The sequence below is a fragment of the Dipodomys spectabilis genome, unplaced genomic scaffold, assembly GCF_019054845.1.
Source record: "Dipodomys spectabilis isolate Male_0828 unplaced genomic scaffold, ASM1905484v1 ptg000043l, whole genome shotgun sequence".
Taxonomy (NCBI): Eukaryota; Metazoa; Chordata; class Mammalia; order Rodentia; family Heteromyidae; genus Dipodomys; species Dipodomys spectabilis.
Window position 1 is genome coordinate 25,224,192 of NW_024870720.1, and position 16,509 is coordinate 25,240,700.

At 36.1% G+C, this 16,509-nt stretch overlaps 1 protein-coding gene across 2 annotated transcripts; it reads right to left on the minus strand.

The window, feature by feature from the left end:
- Positions 1–203: 203 nt before the first annotated feature.
- Positions 204–16,048, minus strand: LOC122106624 (UDP-glucuronosyltransferase 2B17-like). 2 transcript variants are annotated; one of them, XM_042678027.1, is made up of 6 exons: positions 15,306–16,048; positions 11,273–11,421; positions 8,046–8,177; positions 5,741–5,828; positions 4,712–4,931; positions 204–1,528 (listed from the first exon to the last, which is right to left on the minus strand). In XM_042678027.1, the coding sequence occupies exons 1-6, from the start codon at positions 15,934–15,936 to the stop codon at positions 1,249–1,251; spliced, it is 1,500 nt and encodes a 499-aa protein (XP_042533961.1). In that variant the 5' UTR covers positions 15,937–16,048; the 3' UTR covers positions 204–1,248. The 2 variants fall into 2 exon arrangements, with proteins under 2 accessions (XP_042533961.1, XP_042533962.1); XM_042678028.1 differs by having other exon boundaries at positions 15,907–16,040.
- Positions 16,049–16,509: the final 461 nt, after the last annotated feature.

Sequence of the window (16,509 nt, forward strand, 5' to 3'; positions counted from 1 at the left end):
TATAGTAAAGTAATATGTCTTTGTATATATGGTGTTAATATAAAATTGTATTATATAAAATAACTTGAGGAAGAAATAAAAATAGACTAGATTTTGCTTTGAGTAGTATATGGAGAGAGCTTAATTATTAGCTCTGAAAAATGTACCCTGCAACCTTCTTTTCTATTAAAAACTTAATGTAATAAAGAGCACTGATGCATTCGTTTTATATTTTACACATTCATTTTTATTTCACATTTAAAATTCAGAGTGATTATACATTTAAATTTCTACAAGAGGTAGCCATCATTACCTGTTTCTTTTCTGATTAGTATTTATTGTTAGCAGCTTCTTTTTGAAGCACTAGGAATTAAAATAAGAATCTCGTATTTGCTAAGCAAGTGCTCTAACACTTGAGCCTATACATCATTGCCCTTACAATCCTCAAACCACAACAATACTGTCTCCATTTCCCAAGGACCTGGGATTACAGATATCCAACACAATGTCCATTTGATTCCTATTTATTTAGTTATCTCAGTGATGGGGCTTGAACTCAGTATAGTCTGGAATCTAATTTTCTTATGTTCATAATACAGTGCTGTAAAATCTTTCCATAGATCAAAAGCAATTATCATGTCTCACCAACAATGTACAATGCACACCCTCTAACTCTTCCACCTAGGGCAGACCATTATCAGTGTTTTTCTACTTCTTTTGGAATTGGCTATCTTCAGATAAATCTGTTGTCCCTTTAATTGTCCCTTCTTCATTTCCTCTTATTCACTGTTTATGTTTGGCTTTGACTCATGAGAAGGTCACTTCAGTCATTGTCAACTCTGTCCCATATGTCAGTAGTCTGAATAAAGTGTGTTACCTCTTTTAACCTCCTCTCTGCTTTTCTTTGGTTAGACAAGCAAAAACTTCATTTTATCATAGTTTACCAAAACATTCCCATTCTGGAAATGCACAACAAAACTTTGGATTTTATGCTTTTCTCCACTTAACATGCTCAAATTTCCATGGGTCTCCGTAGATTCTGTTATAATAACTGCATCAACGACTCAAGTGTAACTTTTGGGGGAATTCTGAAATTAGAATTGTACATTACTTCATGTTTAATCAGGAATAAGATCCATTTGCATATACCAAAGCTATAGTTTTAAGTAAAATGTGGAGGAGAATCTCTCCTAGTTTGACTGTGCTCAAAATCATTAGGATGGTCTTGCTTAGTATGGCCTTAGTCCATTTCCTGAGGTGTTGAAAGCTCTACTCGCTCTTTTCCTTCTTTCCCATCTTCAAAATCTTTTGGTAAATAAGCAAGCAACATTTTAAGACAAGGAAGGTAACAGTGGCCACACAGGCCAGTAGGAATCCGATGACATCCAGAGAGTGGTACTGGTACCAGGTGAGGTTGTGGGAAAGTGGCCTCAGATGCTTGGCTCCTTTGTGGCGCATGACAAATTCGATCCAGAAGACAGCTCGATCCAGTGGCTTCATAGGTTGATCGTGGTGAATGATTGATAACCACATAGCATTCTTTTTGTAGCTAAAGGTAAAAGAAATTAACAAATATATAGAATGAACTAGAAAAGGTAGATACTGTACTATTCTGTAGATGATAAAAATAATTGTATAAAATTTGGAGAGATAGGAAAGGCTTTTTTCTGCTGTATTTATGGTTACCTTAGTGTAAAAGGCAAGAGCTTCTTAATGACACTGGATTTAAGCATTTAATAAACCTTGTCAAAACCAAGAATTTCTGAAGTAGAAAGTAGAAACACTGAAATTCCAAAGGCAGAAGAAAAGCTAACTTATTCAAGAAATAATTGTTAATGTATCAATTGTTCAATGTTCTGGATTGTATCACAATTTAGAGACAGAAAGATAATTTGATGAAGCAGCTTTCCCCTCTAAACTTTGTACTTTTTAAATAATTTATCACTAATGAATTGTTACATAACTATGTAACCATTATGTAACTATTATGTAACAATTTCTCTTCCTCCTTTTTTTGGTCTGGGTTTTAGGGCTTGGACTCAGGGCTTTGGCACTGTCCTTGAGCTACCTTTACTACTTGAGCTACAGTTCCATTCTGGCTTTCTGGATGTTAATTAGAGTCTTGTGGACTTTTGTACCTGGCCTGACCACAAACCACAATCCTCAGATGGCAGACTCTCAAGTAGCTAGAATCACAGGCATCAGCCACTGGCACCCAGCTCTCCTTTTATTTCTTGACCCTATCACTTACTTGTTCCACTATTACCCTATGCTTGCCTTTTCCTTTTATGGACCGCTTTTGAAACTTCTCCGTTTTACCTGGTTACTATGACACAACCAAAGGATAGGAAATGGAAAAGTAGAAATGATTGAGTTCTTCTTGCCTTGTGAGAAGTAATGTCCTGAAATTTGAATAGTTTTAATTATTCACATTTTCTAATAGAATATCAAAGGTGTTTGCCAATATTGTTTTATCTCTGTTTGCATTCAGGCATTGTAGGCACATGGGCTTTGTGTTGAAATGATTATGTCCAATAGGTAATGTGAACATGTGCATACCTAGGCAATTAAGTGTAAATTCCAAGGTGCTAAAGGAGGAGCTTGTAGCAATTGCAATTGAAGTGATTTTTCTCTTTATGATTTAAAAACCTCACTGACATGGGTGTTTTTCAGACCTATTGATACAAATCTTAGTATACTTTTGTTATACACTAGGTAAAAATAAACTGAAGTGCATCAAAAACTAGGGAAATGTGTGTTGTATCATAAGTTTTAGCATACATTATCTAATTAAGACATCCCCGCATTTCTCAGAATCAGCATCGTATATGTTTACAATTTAATAAGATCACTATGTGAGAGATTTAGTTCATATTCAGGAAACTTATGAAAAATACACTGGTTTTCAAAAACTGGAAGAGCAAATACGGCTCACAAAATATTCATGAGGTTGCTCAATGTCTGTATAAAATCAATAAGAGTTAGATGTTGGTGGCTCCTATAAACTTGTCTACCTGAGCTCCTGACAGTCACAGCTCAAGGCTAGGCATGACAGAAAATTCCCAAGATTTTTCCTGTAAAATAACCTGGAAAACATAAGATGGCTGTCATAGCTCAAGTGCTACAATGCCCGTTGAAATAGCAAATCAGCTGGGTATTAAGTTCTGAGTTCAAACCCAGTGCCTCCAAAACATATCAAAGTAACATGGCATTCAAAATGTTTCTGCTATACTTATTTACAATACAGTGCTTTATTTATGCAGACATGATAAAAGCGGAGAAATATATACAGAATATTACTGATCGTAAGACAAAATTGATATTACTATAAATGAAATAAATATATTTATTGAAATAATTTGTGTAGTAAATATTTTTGGGCCAGATATTTTGGGCATTAAGCAGTTATATTTCACTTGTACTTCTGAAGGTAATTACTTTTTCTTTTACGATTTCTCTGAATAAGATAATCATAGCCCTTAGTATCTAAGAATATGTGTACTTTTCAAAATAATGTTCTCTTGTTCTAACAGGAGTAGTCAAGAAAATTTAAAAGCCCTACCTAGTTATCAGTGATAGAATCAAAGCACTAACATAGTGAATTTAGAAAGCATTAAATATAATAGGAATTCAATATTTGATAATTATTTGCTTTTTTTTTTGGGGGGGGGGGTCTGGTCATGGGGCCTGAACTGTGGGCCTGGTCGCCGTTCCTCAGCTCTTCAGCTCAAGGCTAGCGCTCTACCACTTGAGACACAGCACCAGTTCTGGTTTTTTTCTTTTTGCTTATTTGGTGCTGAGGAATTGAACCCAGGGCCTCAGGCATGCAAGGCAAGCGCTCTACCACTGAGCCACATTCCCAGTCTCTATTATTTTGCTTTTTAACAACATAAACTACTTAAATTTTTTTGGAAGAAAAGCAAACTGCAAACTGAAAGGACCAATATGTTCATGCAGTTCACAAGAGTAAGATTTCAAACATCTTAACTTGATGCTCTATTTTTTCAAACACTGAATTTTTATTTTATTAAGAGAAATTCGTGAGATCTTAAGTTGAAAGTAAGTTGTACTGAACTGGAGTAGTGTCATTTATGGAGGGAGCGTTCATGCGTCCCTAATTCATTGCTTTCCTCATCTTCCTAGTGATCATCTGTTTTCATCCTTAGAGATTCCTTCTAGTCCACATTTGCCCTGTTTCAGACTTTCATACTATTCTCAAGGTTCTGATAATTCCTTTGCATTGAAATCACTGAGGTACAAATCAACATAGTTGGGAAGGAAAGTGGGTCTGTGGAATCTCAGCATTCCAAATGCTGAAAGATGATGATCATAAGTTTGTGGCCATCCTGGCTTTCTATAGCATGACAATGTTACAACACAGACACTGACACAAACACACAAACAGACTCAAACACACACACATACCACATGCATACAAACATGCAAAAATATGATTGTGACTTGTGAAATACATGATGGGTAATTGATGAAGTCTTCCAGAATTAATGAAGTCTAAACTGAGGGTAACTTTCATGGTCAGATTCATGTAAGAAATTATCTACAATCAGTATTTAATAAAACAACAATCAGACTAACAAACAGAGTAGAATGGTTACCAATCATGAGTTAGTCCCCCAGGGTTTAATGCCCAGAAAAACACAGACAGACAGACAGAGACACACACACACACACACACACACACACACACACACACACACGAAGTTATACTCACACAGGGTTGTTAATGACTGCTTCCAGTGCTCTGAGCAAGTCTTTACTTGATATTGCTCTTATATCCAGTTGAACAGCTGCTCCTTTGGCCACCATGTGAGCAATGTTATCACTTTGTTCCGCAAACAAAGGAATGCCCACCATGGGAATCCCATGATGGATCGCCTCATAGATGCCATTAGCTCCACCATGAGTGATGAAAGCTTTTGTTTTGGGATGGCCTAGGATTAGGGGCATTTCAATGCAATTGCTCATTAAAAGTCTTAGACATAAAATGAGAAATGTCTAACATGAGCAATGAAAGGAACAGTCTTTTCCAAATAAGAAATATTGGACAAGAGAAGTTACATTTTACTGTCCTGCATAGCTCACCACAAGAACTACATAATCGATTTGAAAGGTAAGTAAAAACCTTATGGTATGTGTCTTAGGTTTTGTGTGACTTGAGATTTGAAAATGAATATAACATTTCCTTTTGAACAGATAGAAAAAGACATAATGGATAATAGAAAGCAAATCCTGAAGCAAGAAAATGTTCATGTTGGATTGTGCTCTCATAAACTTAAAAATAATGCAACTATTTAACCATTGAGGTATGCTTGAAACAGAGTGTGTTATCATTTCAAATTAAGCAACATGAATTTTCCCACATAAAATGCAGATTCTTTTAAAATAAAACAAACTTGTATGTTTCAATGGCATTGCAAATACTTGTCCTACTTTAGGAGGATGGATAATGTAATGGTTGAATTAAGGGACAGGGAGCTAACCTTAGGCAATTACAGAAAATTCTTTGTCAATGGTAAGTATACGTTGAAAAAAGATGAAGTGATCATAAAGTATACAATAGAGTATAATAAAATTTTTATCTGGTAAGGCTGATTTTTTTAGGATGGATTATAAATCTAAAAGTTAGCTTTCATTTTTGAATTTTTACTAATACATCTCCATAAGTTTGTTTCCTGTTGTGGTGTTAATAACTAGTTCTACAGTTACTCATGCTTTTAGTATGTGTTTTTCAGAGTCTTACCAAGGAGGTCATTCTGGGGAAGCCACTTGTACAGCCGAGTATTCGGTCCTAAGGTATCTGGTTTCTTTCCATTAAATCTCCAAAGAATCTGTTAGGGAAAGACATTATTTTTGTAACTTTTAGAATGTAACATTTCAAAATTCAGAGATCACACACTTAAGTGACTTTCATAGAATGAACAAAGAAAAGAGAAGAGGGGTTAATTAATGAGGGCTTTTAGAGTACTGAGAAAAAAAGAACACCAACACTTCCTGTACTTATTTTCATATTTAGGAAGATGGACTATTATCAAAAATTTTCACAGTACTTAAAACATGCTGTGATAGGGCTGGGAGGGTAGCTCATCAGTGGTAGAGCTCTTGCCTTGAGCTGAAGAGCCAAGGAACAGCGCCCAGGCCCGGAGTTCACACCCCACGACTGACCAAAAAAAAAATGCTGTGATAAATGACAAATGAATGCATTCAACAAATTTTTATGTAGTCATAACCATAGGTCTGTTGTCCAATAGTGTTTAAAATTATTAAGATGTATATCTATACACATATTTACTGAACTAGCTCTCCTGTTCCAATTTTATCTATTAACCTTTAAAAATGATATTAGAGAGATATTCTCTTATTTTATGGGATTTCATTGTAGTTTAACATTTTTCATTTATTTCTTAACTACCTACTTATGACAAATACTTTATGTTCACAGTTCTCCCTGGAGAGAAATTCTATGAAAAGATGCTGTCATGCTTTACCAACCAGAAATGGAGTCAAACTACTCCATACTATATACTGCACTACACTGGGTATTTTATTAAGTGATTATTATGTTACATAATACTCAGCACTATGGACTGTGTACATAGTTCCCCTTACTATTCATACTATGAATGGCCCCACAAAACTAGCCTCCCTGATACTTTGTCAACCTTGACACATTTATCTGGATGGACAGACAAATGGCCCCTAGAACCAGTAATGGGGTTGCTGACAGGGCCTTTCCGTGGCACACCCAGATCAACAACTCACACTGTTGTACCTCATGTTAAGGCTGCACCTTCTGATTCATGACCAGCACATGAACAAATGTTATTGTTATTATTATTATTATTTGTTGGTTGTGGGGCTTGAACTCAGGGCCTGGGCACTGTCCTTCAGCTCTTCAGCTCAAGGCAAGAGCTCTACCACTTGAGCTACAGTGGTACTTCTGGATTGCTGGTGGTTTATTGGAGATAAGAGTCTCATGGACTTTCCTGCCTGGGCTGGCTTTGAACTGCAATTCTCAGATCTCAGCCTCCTGAGTAGCTAGGATTACAGGCATGAGCCACCAGAGCCTGGCCAAATGTTATTTTTATACAGCCTTTTCTGACAAACTTATTCAAGTCTATGTAAGCAATTCTTTATCATAAATCAATGAATTCTTTTGAGCAATTACATGAAGCTAGTTTTAGCTTGCAAATTATTGGTTGAGTTGTATAGGATAATTGCAGGTTGAATTTTCATCACAAATTTATGATACTGACATCTCAAGTTATGATCTATAATGGGGGAAATCTTAAATGTAGGAACTGGAGCTGGCCTGTAGTTCATAGGGCACATGGCTGCTGAAAGGATCCTCAATTTTAATGGTGCTACATGTATTTTTCAGTAGATAATGGCCACTTTCCCATGAACTGTACAGATCTGGTTTCAGATATAACAAGCCCCAGTCCAGTAGGGCAGGTTGGTTTTATTTACTTTCTCTTAATTAACAAGGCTGAATACATACCCGGAATGAGGAATGAATCTTCTTTTTCTTTTTTCTGAGTAACCCCTTCAACTGTATTCTAAGTGGCTCCGTTTCAAAACTGAAGGAAAGGATTTTATAAGAACACTAAACTGTATAATACATTTCATACTAAACTGAACTATGTGCTAAATATTACTGTAGTGCTTCAATTTATTAGTGCCTTTGAATTCCTTTCTGAAATATGGTTAGTGTATGGATTGGCTGTAACATTCCTGCAAGGACTGGATGAAATTTCATGATTTCTGTGAATGCTTGCTAGCAATATTATCATAATGACACAATTTCATATTGTAGCTACTGTGTGTCTTTCTGGTGAGAAAATTCATGTTGCATTGATTGTCAATTTAAAACAATCCAAAGTTCCTTGCTATTTCAGCATTTGCCATGCATATTTTTCTTTAAAATAGCTAAGACAAATTAGAGCTATTTTAGCAGTCTATCTTTCACCAAGAAACTAGTATAATCAGAAACCTGCAGCGTTTAAGGCCCAGTCAGTGAAGACCACTATTGAGGTACACTATCTCACCTTTTGTGGAACTTGTGCCAGTGCTGATGCAATCTCATTGGCTGTCTCCTCTGTTATGTTACCGACCATTGACCCAAGGGAAAACACCACCACACCATTGTCTCCAGAGCTCTGCACAAAGTCTTCCATTTCCTGTGAAGAGAAAAAAATGTGCTCCTTCTCTCTTGATCTCTCTCTCTCTTGCTCTCTCTCTCTCTATTACAACCACACACATACACACACACACACACACACACACACACACACACACACACACACACTCCTTAGTAAGCAAACGTTAGTTCATGTTTTTTATTTTATTTTATTATAAAGATGCTTTATAAGTGGGTTACTGTTATATGAGTATATTCCTTGGGAAACAGTTACCCACATCTTTGTTGTTCTCCCTCTATCCTTTCCCTCCCTCCCCTCCTCCCCCTTCCCCCAAAGTTACAATGTTCATTTCCAAAATAATGTCTTGTGAGTAATATTGTTGCAATGGGCCATTTTTTGTCCTTGTTTCAGCATTTTGGTATTCCCTATGCCTTCCCCAATTTAGGTAAGTGTATATACTAGATGCAGACTACTAGAATCAAAGAAGTGATTACCAGGGATAAACCAAGAAAAAGGAAAAATGAAATAAAATGAAAAGAAAAAACTAGATACAAAGTCACCAACCCAAAAAAGAAAAGACCTTTTGTTTCCATGTCTTGGAGCTCATTTCAAGTAGCATCATTTTGTTTGGTCATATGTACATAGCTATTGAGCTGTTATGATTCTCTGCCAGGACTATCCTAATCATATACTAATTATTACAACTGAGGGAAACCATTTTGCCTATGTTTCTTTGGGTCTGGCTTACTTAATGTCAAACTAGCTAGGCCCAGGTGGTTCTTGCCTATAATCCTAGCTACTCAGGAGGCTGAGATCTGAGGATCATGGTTTAAAGCCTTCTGGGGAGAAAAGTCTGTGAGATTATCCTCTCTAATTTGTTACTGAAACACTGGAAGTAGAGGTATGGCTTAAGTGGTAGAGCATTAGACGAAAGCTCAGGGAAAATGCCAGGCCGTGAATTCATGCCCCTACCCTCACACCTAGGATCAACAGAGAAAAATAAAATAAGGTGTTTTGGTATATAAAACTATGGAGAGAAAATTAAATATTTTCAAAATTATCAGAGGAACAACAGTTAGATAAATAGAGCCCAAAAATTTCAATTAGCTACTATTAAGCTACTATTAATACAAAGTACACTGACATCATTGTGTGACAAATTTTCCTGGATTCAAAATTATTTCTCTAGAAACTTTTCTCTGATATGCAAAAATTTTAGGTCTTATAAAGTTTCTTACTGTACTCCTTGCTCTTCTTTATGTATCTTTCTCAATTCTCATTCTTCAACTGATTTCTGAGCAGTGTTCACATATCATCTTACTATCAGTGACTCTGAGAAACTTTTTGACTTTCATCATTTTTGAAAACATTTCTTTTCAGAAATGCTTTCACATAATTCTTACTAATGGATTCTCAACTGTCTTTTTAAGTGGACTATAAGGTGTGAGAGGTAGGGTAGAAACAGTTATACTGTTTCTAACTCTTTATATGCGAATCACTTGATAGTTTTATGAGTGAATCAAGGATTCTTTCTAGGTGGTGAATAATTAAGTCTTAATTAAACTGACTTTGTTCTGGATAACTCCAGTTTCTGGAATGCAAAAACTTGTGATGATTCAAATTAGGTTCAATAGGTAGAATGCTTTACCTCACTTCCTGTACCTCTTTCACTGTAAGCAAAGACTTGGGATGAGTGGTGCAGAATCATATTAACTTGTTTGTGATCATTCGGGTAAATGCCCAAAAGTGGGATTGCTGGGTCATAGGGAAGCTCTATGTGGAGTCTTCTGAAAAACCTCCACACTACTTTCCAAAGTGGTTGAACTAGTTTATACTCTTACCAACAATGCAGTAAGGTTCCCTTCTGTCCACATCCCCTCCAGCATCTGTTGTTGTTAGAGTTCTTGATTTTTGCCATTCTAACTGGAGTGAGGTGGTAGCTCAATGTTGTTTTGATTTGCATTTCTTTTATGGCTAGGGATGTTGAGCATTTCTTCTTGTGTCTATTGGTCATCCTTCTTTCCTCTTCAGAGAAGTTTCTCTGTAAGTCTTTAGCCCAATTATTTATTGGGCAGTTGTTTCTTTGAGGATTTGTTGTTGGGGGATTTTTTTTGAGTTCCAGGTATATTTTAGATATGAGGCCCTTGTCTGTTGTATGGCTAGTGAAGATCTTCTCCCAGTCTGTGGGCTTTCTATTGATCTTGGTAGCTATGTCCTTTGCCATGCAGAAGCTTTGCAATTTCATGCAATCCCCTTTGTCCAACCTTTCTTTGAGTTGTTGTGTTTCTGGTTCTCTTTTAAGAAAATTTCGGCCCATGACAAGGAGACCTACTAAAGCTACCAGCACAACAATGTTTATTGCAGTATTATTTACCATAGCTAAGATATGGAACCAACCAAGATGCCCCTCAGTAGATGAATAGATCAAAAAAATGTGGCATATATACACAATGGAATTCTATGCCTCCATCAGAAAGAATGACATTGCCCCATTTGTTAGGAAATAGAAAGGCTTGGAAAAATTATATTAAGTGAAGTAAGCCAGGCCCAAAGAAACATAGGTCCCATGGTTTCCCTTATTTGCAATAACTAGTATATGTCTGAGACAAGCAGAAAAGGTCAAATAAGTTGATGTTAGGCGAAATGAACCCCAAGACAAGGACTCAAATGTTTTTTCTTTCTTGCTATTTTTTCTAACATATTTATAAGATATTTCTTTGTTGCTTTGTGTGTCCCTCCCCCACAGTATAACCCTTGTTTTCACTGTATGTGATGTTGGTATAATTTGTGGGGGGGGGGGAGGGAAAAACTAATTGTTTAAATAGGAGAACAGGTAGACCCATTGCAACAATGAGCTGTACAAGACGTTATGTAGAAAAATGAATTTTCCAACTTTAGTTTAGGGAGGGGAGGCAGGCGGTGGGGAGAATGGGATAAGAGAGATGGGAAGAGATGGGAAGGGGAAACAAAGGAGGAGGCAACAATACTTGATAAGAAATATACTCATTACCTTGCCCATGTAATTGTAACCCCTCTGTTCAGTATTTTCACAAAAAAAGGAAAAAAAAAAAAAAAGAAAAGAATCATATTATCTGAACCAGAAATCAATAACAGATAAAAAGTTGTCTATTTACCTTAGGCAAGGGTTTTGCAGGTTTGCAGTGGAGTCCTCCAACAAAGTCAACATTTGGTAAAGTTGGGCGAGGGAATTCCAAATCCCAGTAAGATCGAATAAGCCAGATTTCTGCTTTACTCATGGTCTCCATTAAAGTAGTGGGTCGTCCTGAGTGGAGAGAGGAAAAGTAAATAGTAGGTAAGGCTATGAAAGAGTTGTTTCTTAATATAGTATTTATCATTTCCTCCAGGGATTGTTATAATTTTTACTCAATGTTATATAATGTGGTTTTGATATATCAGTATATTTATAGCAATTTAAATGGATAACTTATTGGTTTTAGATAGTGTATTTTACAGATATATATAGTGTGTGCATATTTTTGTGAAAAGGAAACTGATAAGAGACTTTCTATGGTGCCTCCACTTATTAGAAGTAATATATAAACATTAAAATAAGTGATTTTTTTAAATTAATTATGGAGTTCTTTTCTATTAGTTACAGAAATATTTTATCTCCAGAGTTAATAATTCTATCATTTTCCCAAGAGATTTCAATCTTGTGTTCTATAGTTTAAGAAGATGGACCTTGATTTTGCATTTCCTCTATGTTTTGTGTCTGTGGCTGAATTTCTTACTTCTACTTTAGATTCACACTAGGAGCTTAAAAGTATGTATTCATTATATAGAAACATTAGCAAATATCACCTGGAAAAATTTCAGAAATAATGGCAATAGATAATTGCATTCACCTTGTTCGTTGCTAATATTTTATTAAATGCAGAAACATAGGGGAGAGGGAGGAAGGTATTGGAAAGAGAATTGGGAACAACCTACTCTCTCTCTGAAAAAGCAGAGTTTTAATGTCCCAGCAGGCTTTTCACATCTAGAGAATCACACCAAGTATGCTATAATTATCTAGAGATACACACCATAGAGGAGATTATAAACACATTGCATAAGAAGTTAGACAGGCCTTAAAACTTCAATATTTAGCAAGTTTCCTGAGAGTGGGAATATACATAATAGCCATACCTCCATATAACTGAAACCCCTCTGTACATCACCTTGACAATAAAAAAAATCGAAGTAGAAGGGGTGTTTGATAGACTTCATGTTATCACATAAGCAAAATTTCAATCTAAATTTCAATCTATTCCTATTTACTCCTCCCTATATTTTTCTTGTGTTTTTTAATGTTGTTGTTGGAAGTGGGGCTTTTAACTCTGGGCTAGGGCACTCTCCCTGCTCTTGTCAGCTCAAGGCAAGTGTTCTACTGCTTGAGCCACAGCACCACTTCCAGTTTTCTAAGTTTATTGGAGATCAGAGTCTCATGGACTTTCCCTGCTCGGGCAGGCTTTCAACCATGATCCTCAGATCTCAGCCTATTCATTCTCTTTTCATTTGATATTAACTTGTTTTCCTATATTTCTGGTCCTTTTTTTTCTTTATTCCTTTGATCCCTAGTTGTCTATTAGTTTCACTATTTTTGACTCTACCTAGTTGACTCATCCTGTTACCTTTTTGATTTGGTTTGATTTATCCTAAGAACAGATTGGCTCACTGGCTACAAGTACATCTAATCTCTTCTGTACCACAACCCCCCTCTGCAAACAATAGTGGAGGGAAAACCCTATCTATAACTTAAAACCTCTGATTGAAACTTAAGGCTCTGGGTTTATGAATTTAAATTGTGCTCTATGGGGGTTTTGGATTTGCTTTTGTTTCCCAGTAAGCAGAAAAAAATGTTAGAAACATAAGGAAAATGGCAAGTCAAAGAAACTCAGATCCCACACAAACTAACCAGGCAATTGAGCCGTCAATGAAGGATCTAGAAGATAGTTTTCAAAATGTTTTAAAACCCTGCTGATAAATATGCCTAATGAAAACTTGAAAACCCACACAAGGCTATGCATGAGCACTATGAGACTAACCAAAGAGTATTGGGGGAATCCATGGAATCCACAAACTGAAAGCTATATGAATTCCAATAGAGTGAAAGGGAGTCCAATGGGAGATAGTCACTCAGCTAAAGGATATGAGACAAGACATAAATCAAGGGAGTAAAGAAGCACATATAAGACCTAAAACACAGCTTCCATAAAGAAATAGCTACCAAAAATTATTAGTTAGAAGGCAGGGAATTGTTAAGCAAAGTAGAAAATCTTGACAGCTGATTAGATGAAATAGAACTCAGCATCTCAGGAATCAAATCCAGAATAGATTTGATATAGAAAAAGGAGAGACTTTTTCCAAACAAATCCAAGAAGAAGGAAGGATATTGCACTAACTTCAGAACTCAATCAGAAGATGAAGGAGAAGACAACTAAAAGGATGGGAACTATATTTAACAGAATTGTTCCATCAGATGGAATGGCATTGCCATTTGTAAGGAAATGGAAAAGCTGGAAAAAATTACATTAAGTAAACTAAGCCAGTCTCAAAGAAACATTGGTTGCATGGTTTCCCCAGTTATAATAATTAGAATGTCCTATAAATCTAAATCCAAGAGATACTAGAAGGCAAAAATTTACACTTGGACTTGATACATTAAACAGCATTCTGAACTTTCACTCAGGAAGACCAAAGAAAGATATTCTTGGGAGAGGATCACAAGGGCTCAATAGCAATACACATGTGATCATGCAAAATGATGGTTATTGAAATGAACTTCAAGGAATGAAGACAGAAGTTCTTGTTTTTTTAAATTTACTTTTTAGCTTCTTTCTCTTTTTTTCCCTTTTGTCTCTGTTTTTGACATCTGTGCCTTTTTTCTTGTATGTAAGTTTCTTTGATTTGGGAAGGGAAAGGGTAAGCAGAGAAACGGTGGGATAAAGGGTGAACCAATTCAGCAGTGATATATGTTAGACACCACATAGGAAAAGAACTATACAACATAGGAGGTAGTGGGTATGGAGGCAAAAGCTGGGAGAAAATGAAGATGGAGTAACCCTGTTTAAAATGAGATGTACTTAATTCCTGACTTATGTACCTGTAGCAATACATCCTGATTACTATAAAAATAAAAGCCAAAATGGGGAAACATGCCAAAAAGCAATAGAGAATCTTCACATGTACATTCCCACTTTATTATATCTTATGTCTGTAACATAGTTGATTGAACAAATTGCCAATTTAATTATTGATAAAACACTGTAAGTCTTATAAATAAGGAAACATTTTAGAGAATCCAGAAAACTGGCTCTCACCTGTACCCTAGCTACTCAGAATTCTGAAAACTGAAGGATTGCAGTTTAAAGCTAATAGGGGCAGAAATGTCCTCAAGATGACCCCTCCAATTAAGTAGCAAAATTCTGGCAGGCCACATGGCTCATGTAGTAAAGTACCAGCCCAAAGCAAGTAATCCAGGAGACTTGACATCATTGAGTTCAAAACTTGGTACAAACAAAAAGAAAAATAATATAAGAAAGCAAATACAGGTAAAATATTTTAAATAAAAAATGATCAAGGGAAACAATTCCTTATTTCTGGCATACATAGGTATATGCTATATATGATTATGCATCAGTCTATTAGGGAGGTATTTATGATTTTGTTACTACTGTTGTTGGCTATGTGGCTTGAACTCGGGTCCTGGGCAGTGCCCCTGAGCTTTGTTCACTCAAGGGCTAATGCTTGGCCATTTTGATCCACAGTGCCAAATTTGGGTTTTGGTGGTTAATTGGAGGGAAGAGTCTCAACAGACTTTCCTGGCCAGGGGTCCCTTGGAACTGCAATCCTCTGACCTTAGCCTTCTGAGTGGCTAGGATAACAGGCATGAGCCACCACCACAGGGCTAAGTGAGTGATTTTGGTAAGGAAGAAAAATGAACAATGTTTTCTGTGTGGATGAAGTTTTTCAAACTGGATGACTTCCTAGATTGAAATTGTCCATTTTCTTCTTTCTGGCCCTATAGGGTCAGATTTTCCATGGTTGAGAGTCTGGTTCACTTACATAAGGCAAATTTCTCTTATTTCACACAAATCTGAGTCCCTCTTCCAGCTTCCACAAAGGTTATGATCTTGAATCTACTAATAACAAAAGTGTACTTACCTAAAACTTCACTGTAAAGGTTATTCCACTTCTCCAAATCAAATATCTCAAACCAAAAGTCAAAGTAAAGCATGCATAACATATTTTCTATCCTCTCCACGAATGTCATTTGACCACTTAGTCCTGACAAAATGACAGGCACATAAGAAGGAGGGAATAGAAACCCATCGCTATACTTTTCTATTTTGTAGCCAGGAGAGGAGCGGATACTGTACACAAAAGGAACCTTCAATAGGTCAGCCAGAAGTTCCCCACAAGGACCAATGGGATCTGCAATCACAATGTCAAATCTTCCTTTTTGTAATCGAGCAATGAATTCCTTGTTCAAAGCGGCTTCTTTACAAATATGTAGCCAAATATTAGAAAATTTCCACATGATATTCTCCAGTAATGGTGAATATGCCAAACATGTTCTTGGCATTTCATATGTCCATCGTCTGATCATTTCTGTGGAAATAGTGATCCGTTCTTCAGTAGTATAAGATGAAGGATAAGTTTCAAATTTAATGCTGGATGCTTCATTGCTCTTAATGAAAATAGCAGTTGATGGTCTCAAAACAGTTACTTCATGACCCCTCAAGATGAGTTCATCCAGTATTACCTTTATATTCATCCAGTGGCTGTATTCCATGGGCCACACCAGTACTTTCCCACAGCTTCCAGAATTAAAGTAATAACTCAGCTGTAGTATCAGTAGGATTGAATTCTATTTCCAAGTCATCCTGACTACCTGCACAATGTCCTTTTAAGCTGTTTACTTCTGTCTATTTCAGTAAAAATATCCTTGATTCTGAAGTTAAAATATAACTTGGGTTGATCAAAGTACATATTTTAAATGATTGACTAATCAGAGCATGTGGACTGAATGGCTTATTTATAAAAATATTAGTTTGGGAAAGACTAATTGTAAATAAATGCTTTCATGTAGCTAGGAGTCTATAACCTGTATGTGCAAGTCACCTGTTTTATTTTAATTTTTTATTGTGACGGTGTTGTACAGAGGGGTTACAGTTACAAAAGTAAGGAAATGAAGACATTGCTTTTCCACCAGTGTCATCTGTTTTATGTAGACCATTTAATAATTACTCAAGAACATGGGCAGTTGAGAAGTAATGACTTGTCTGCATTCTCTTTGACACAGAAATAAATATAGTGATTTCACAACTGTTCAACGTTTCTTAGATATCATGGTTCAAAAACAGTT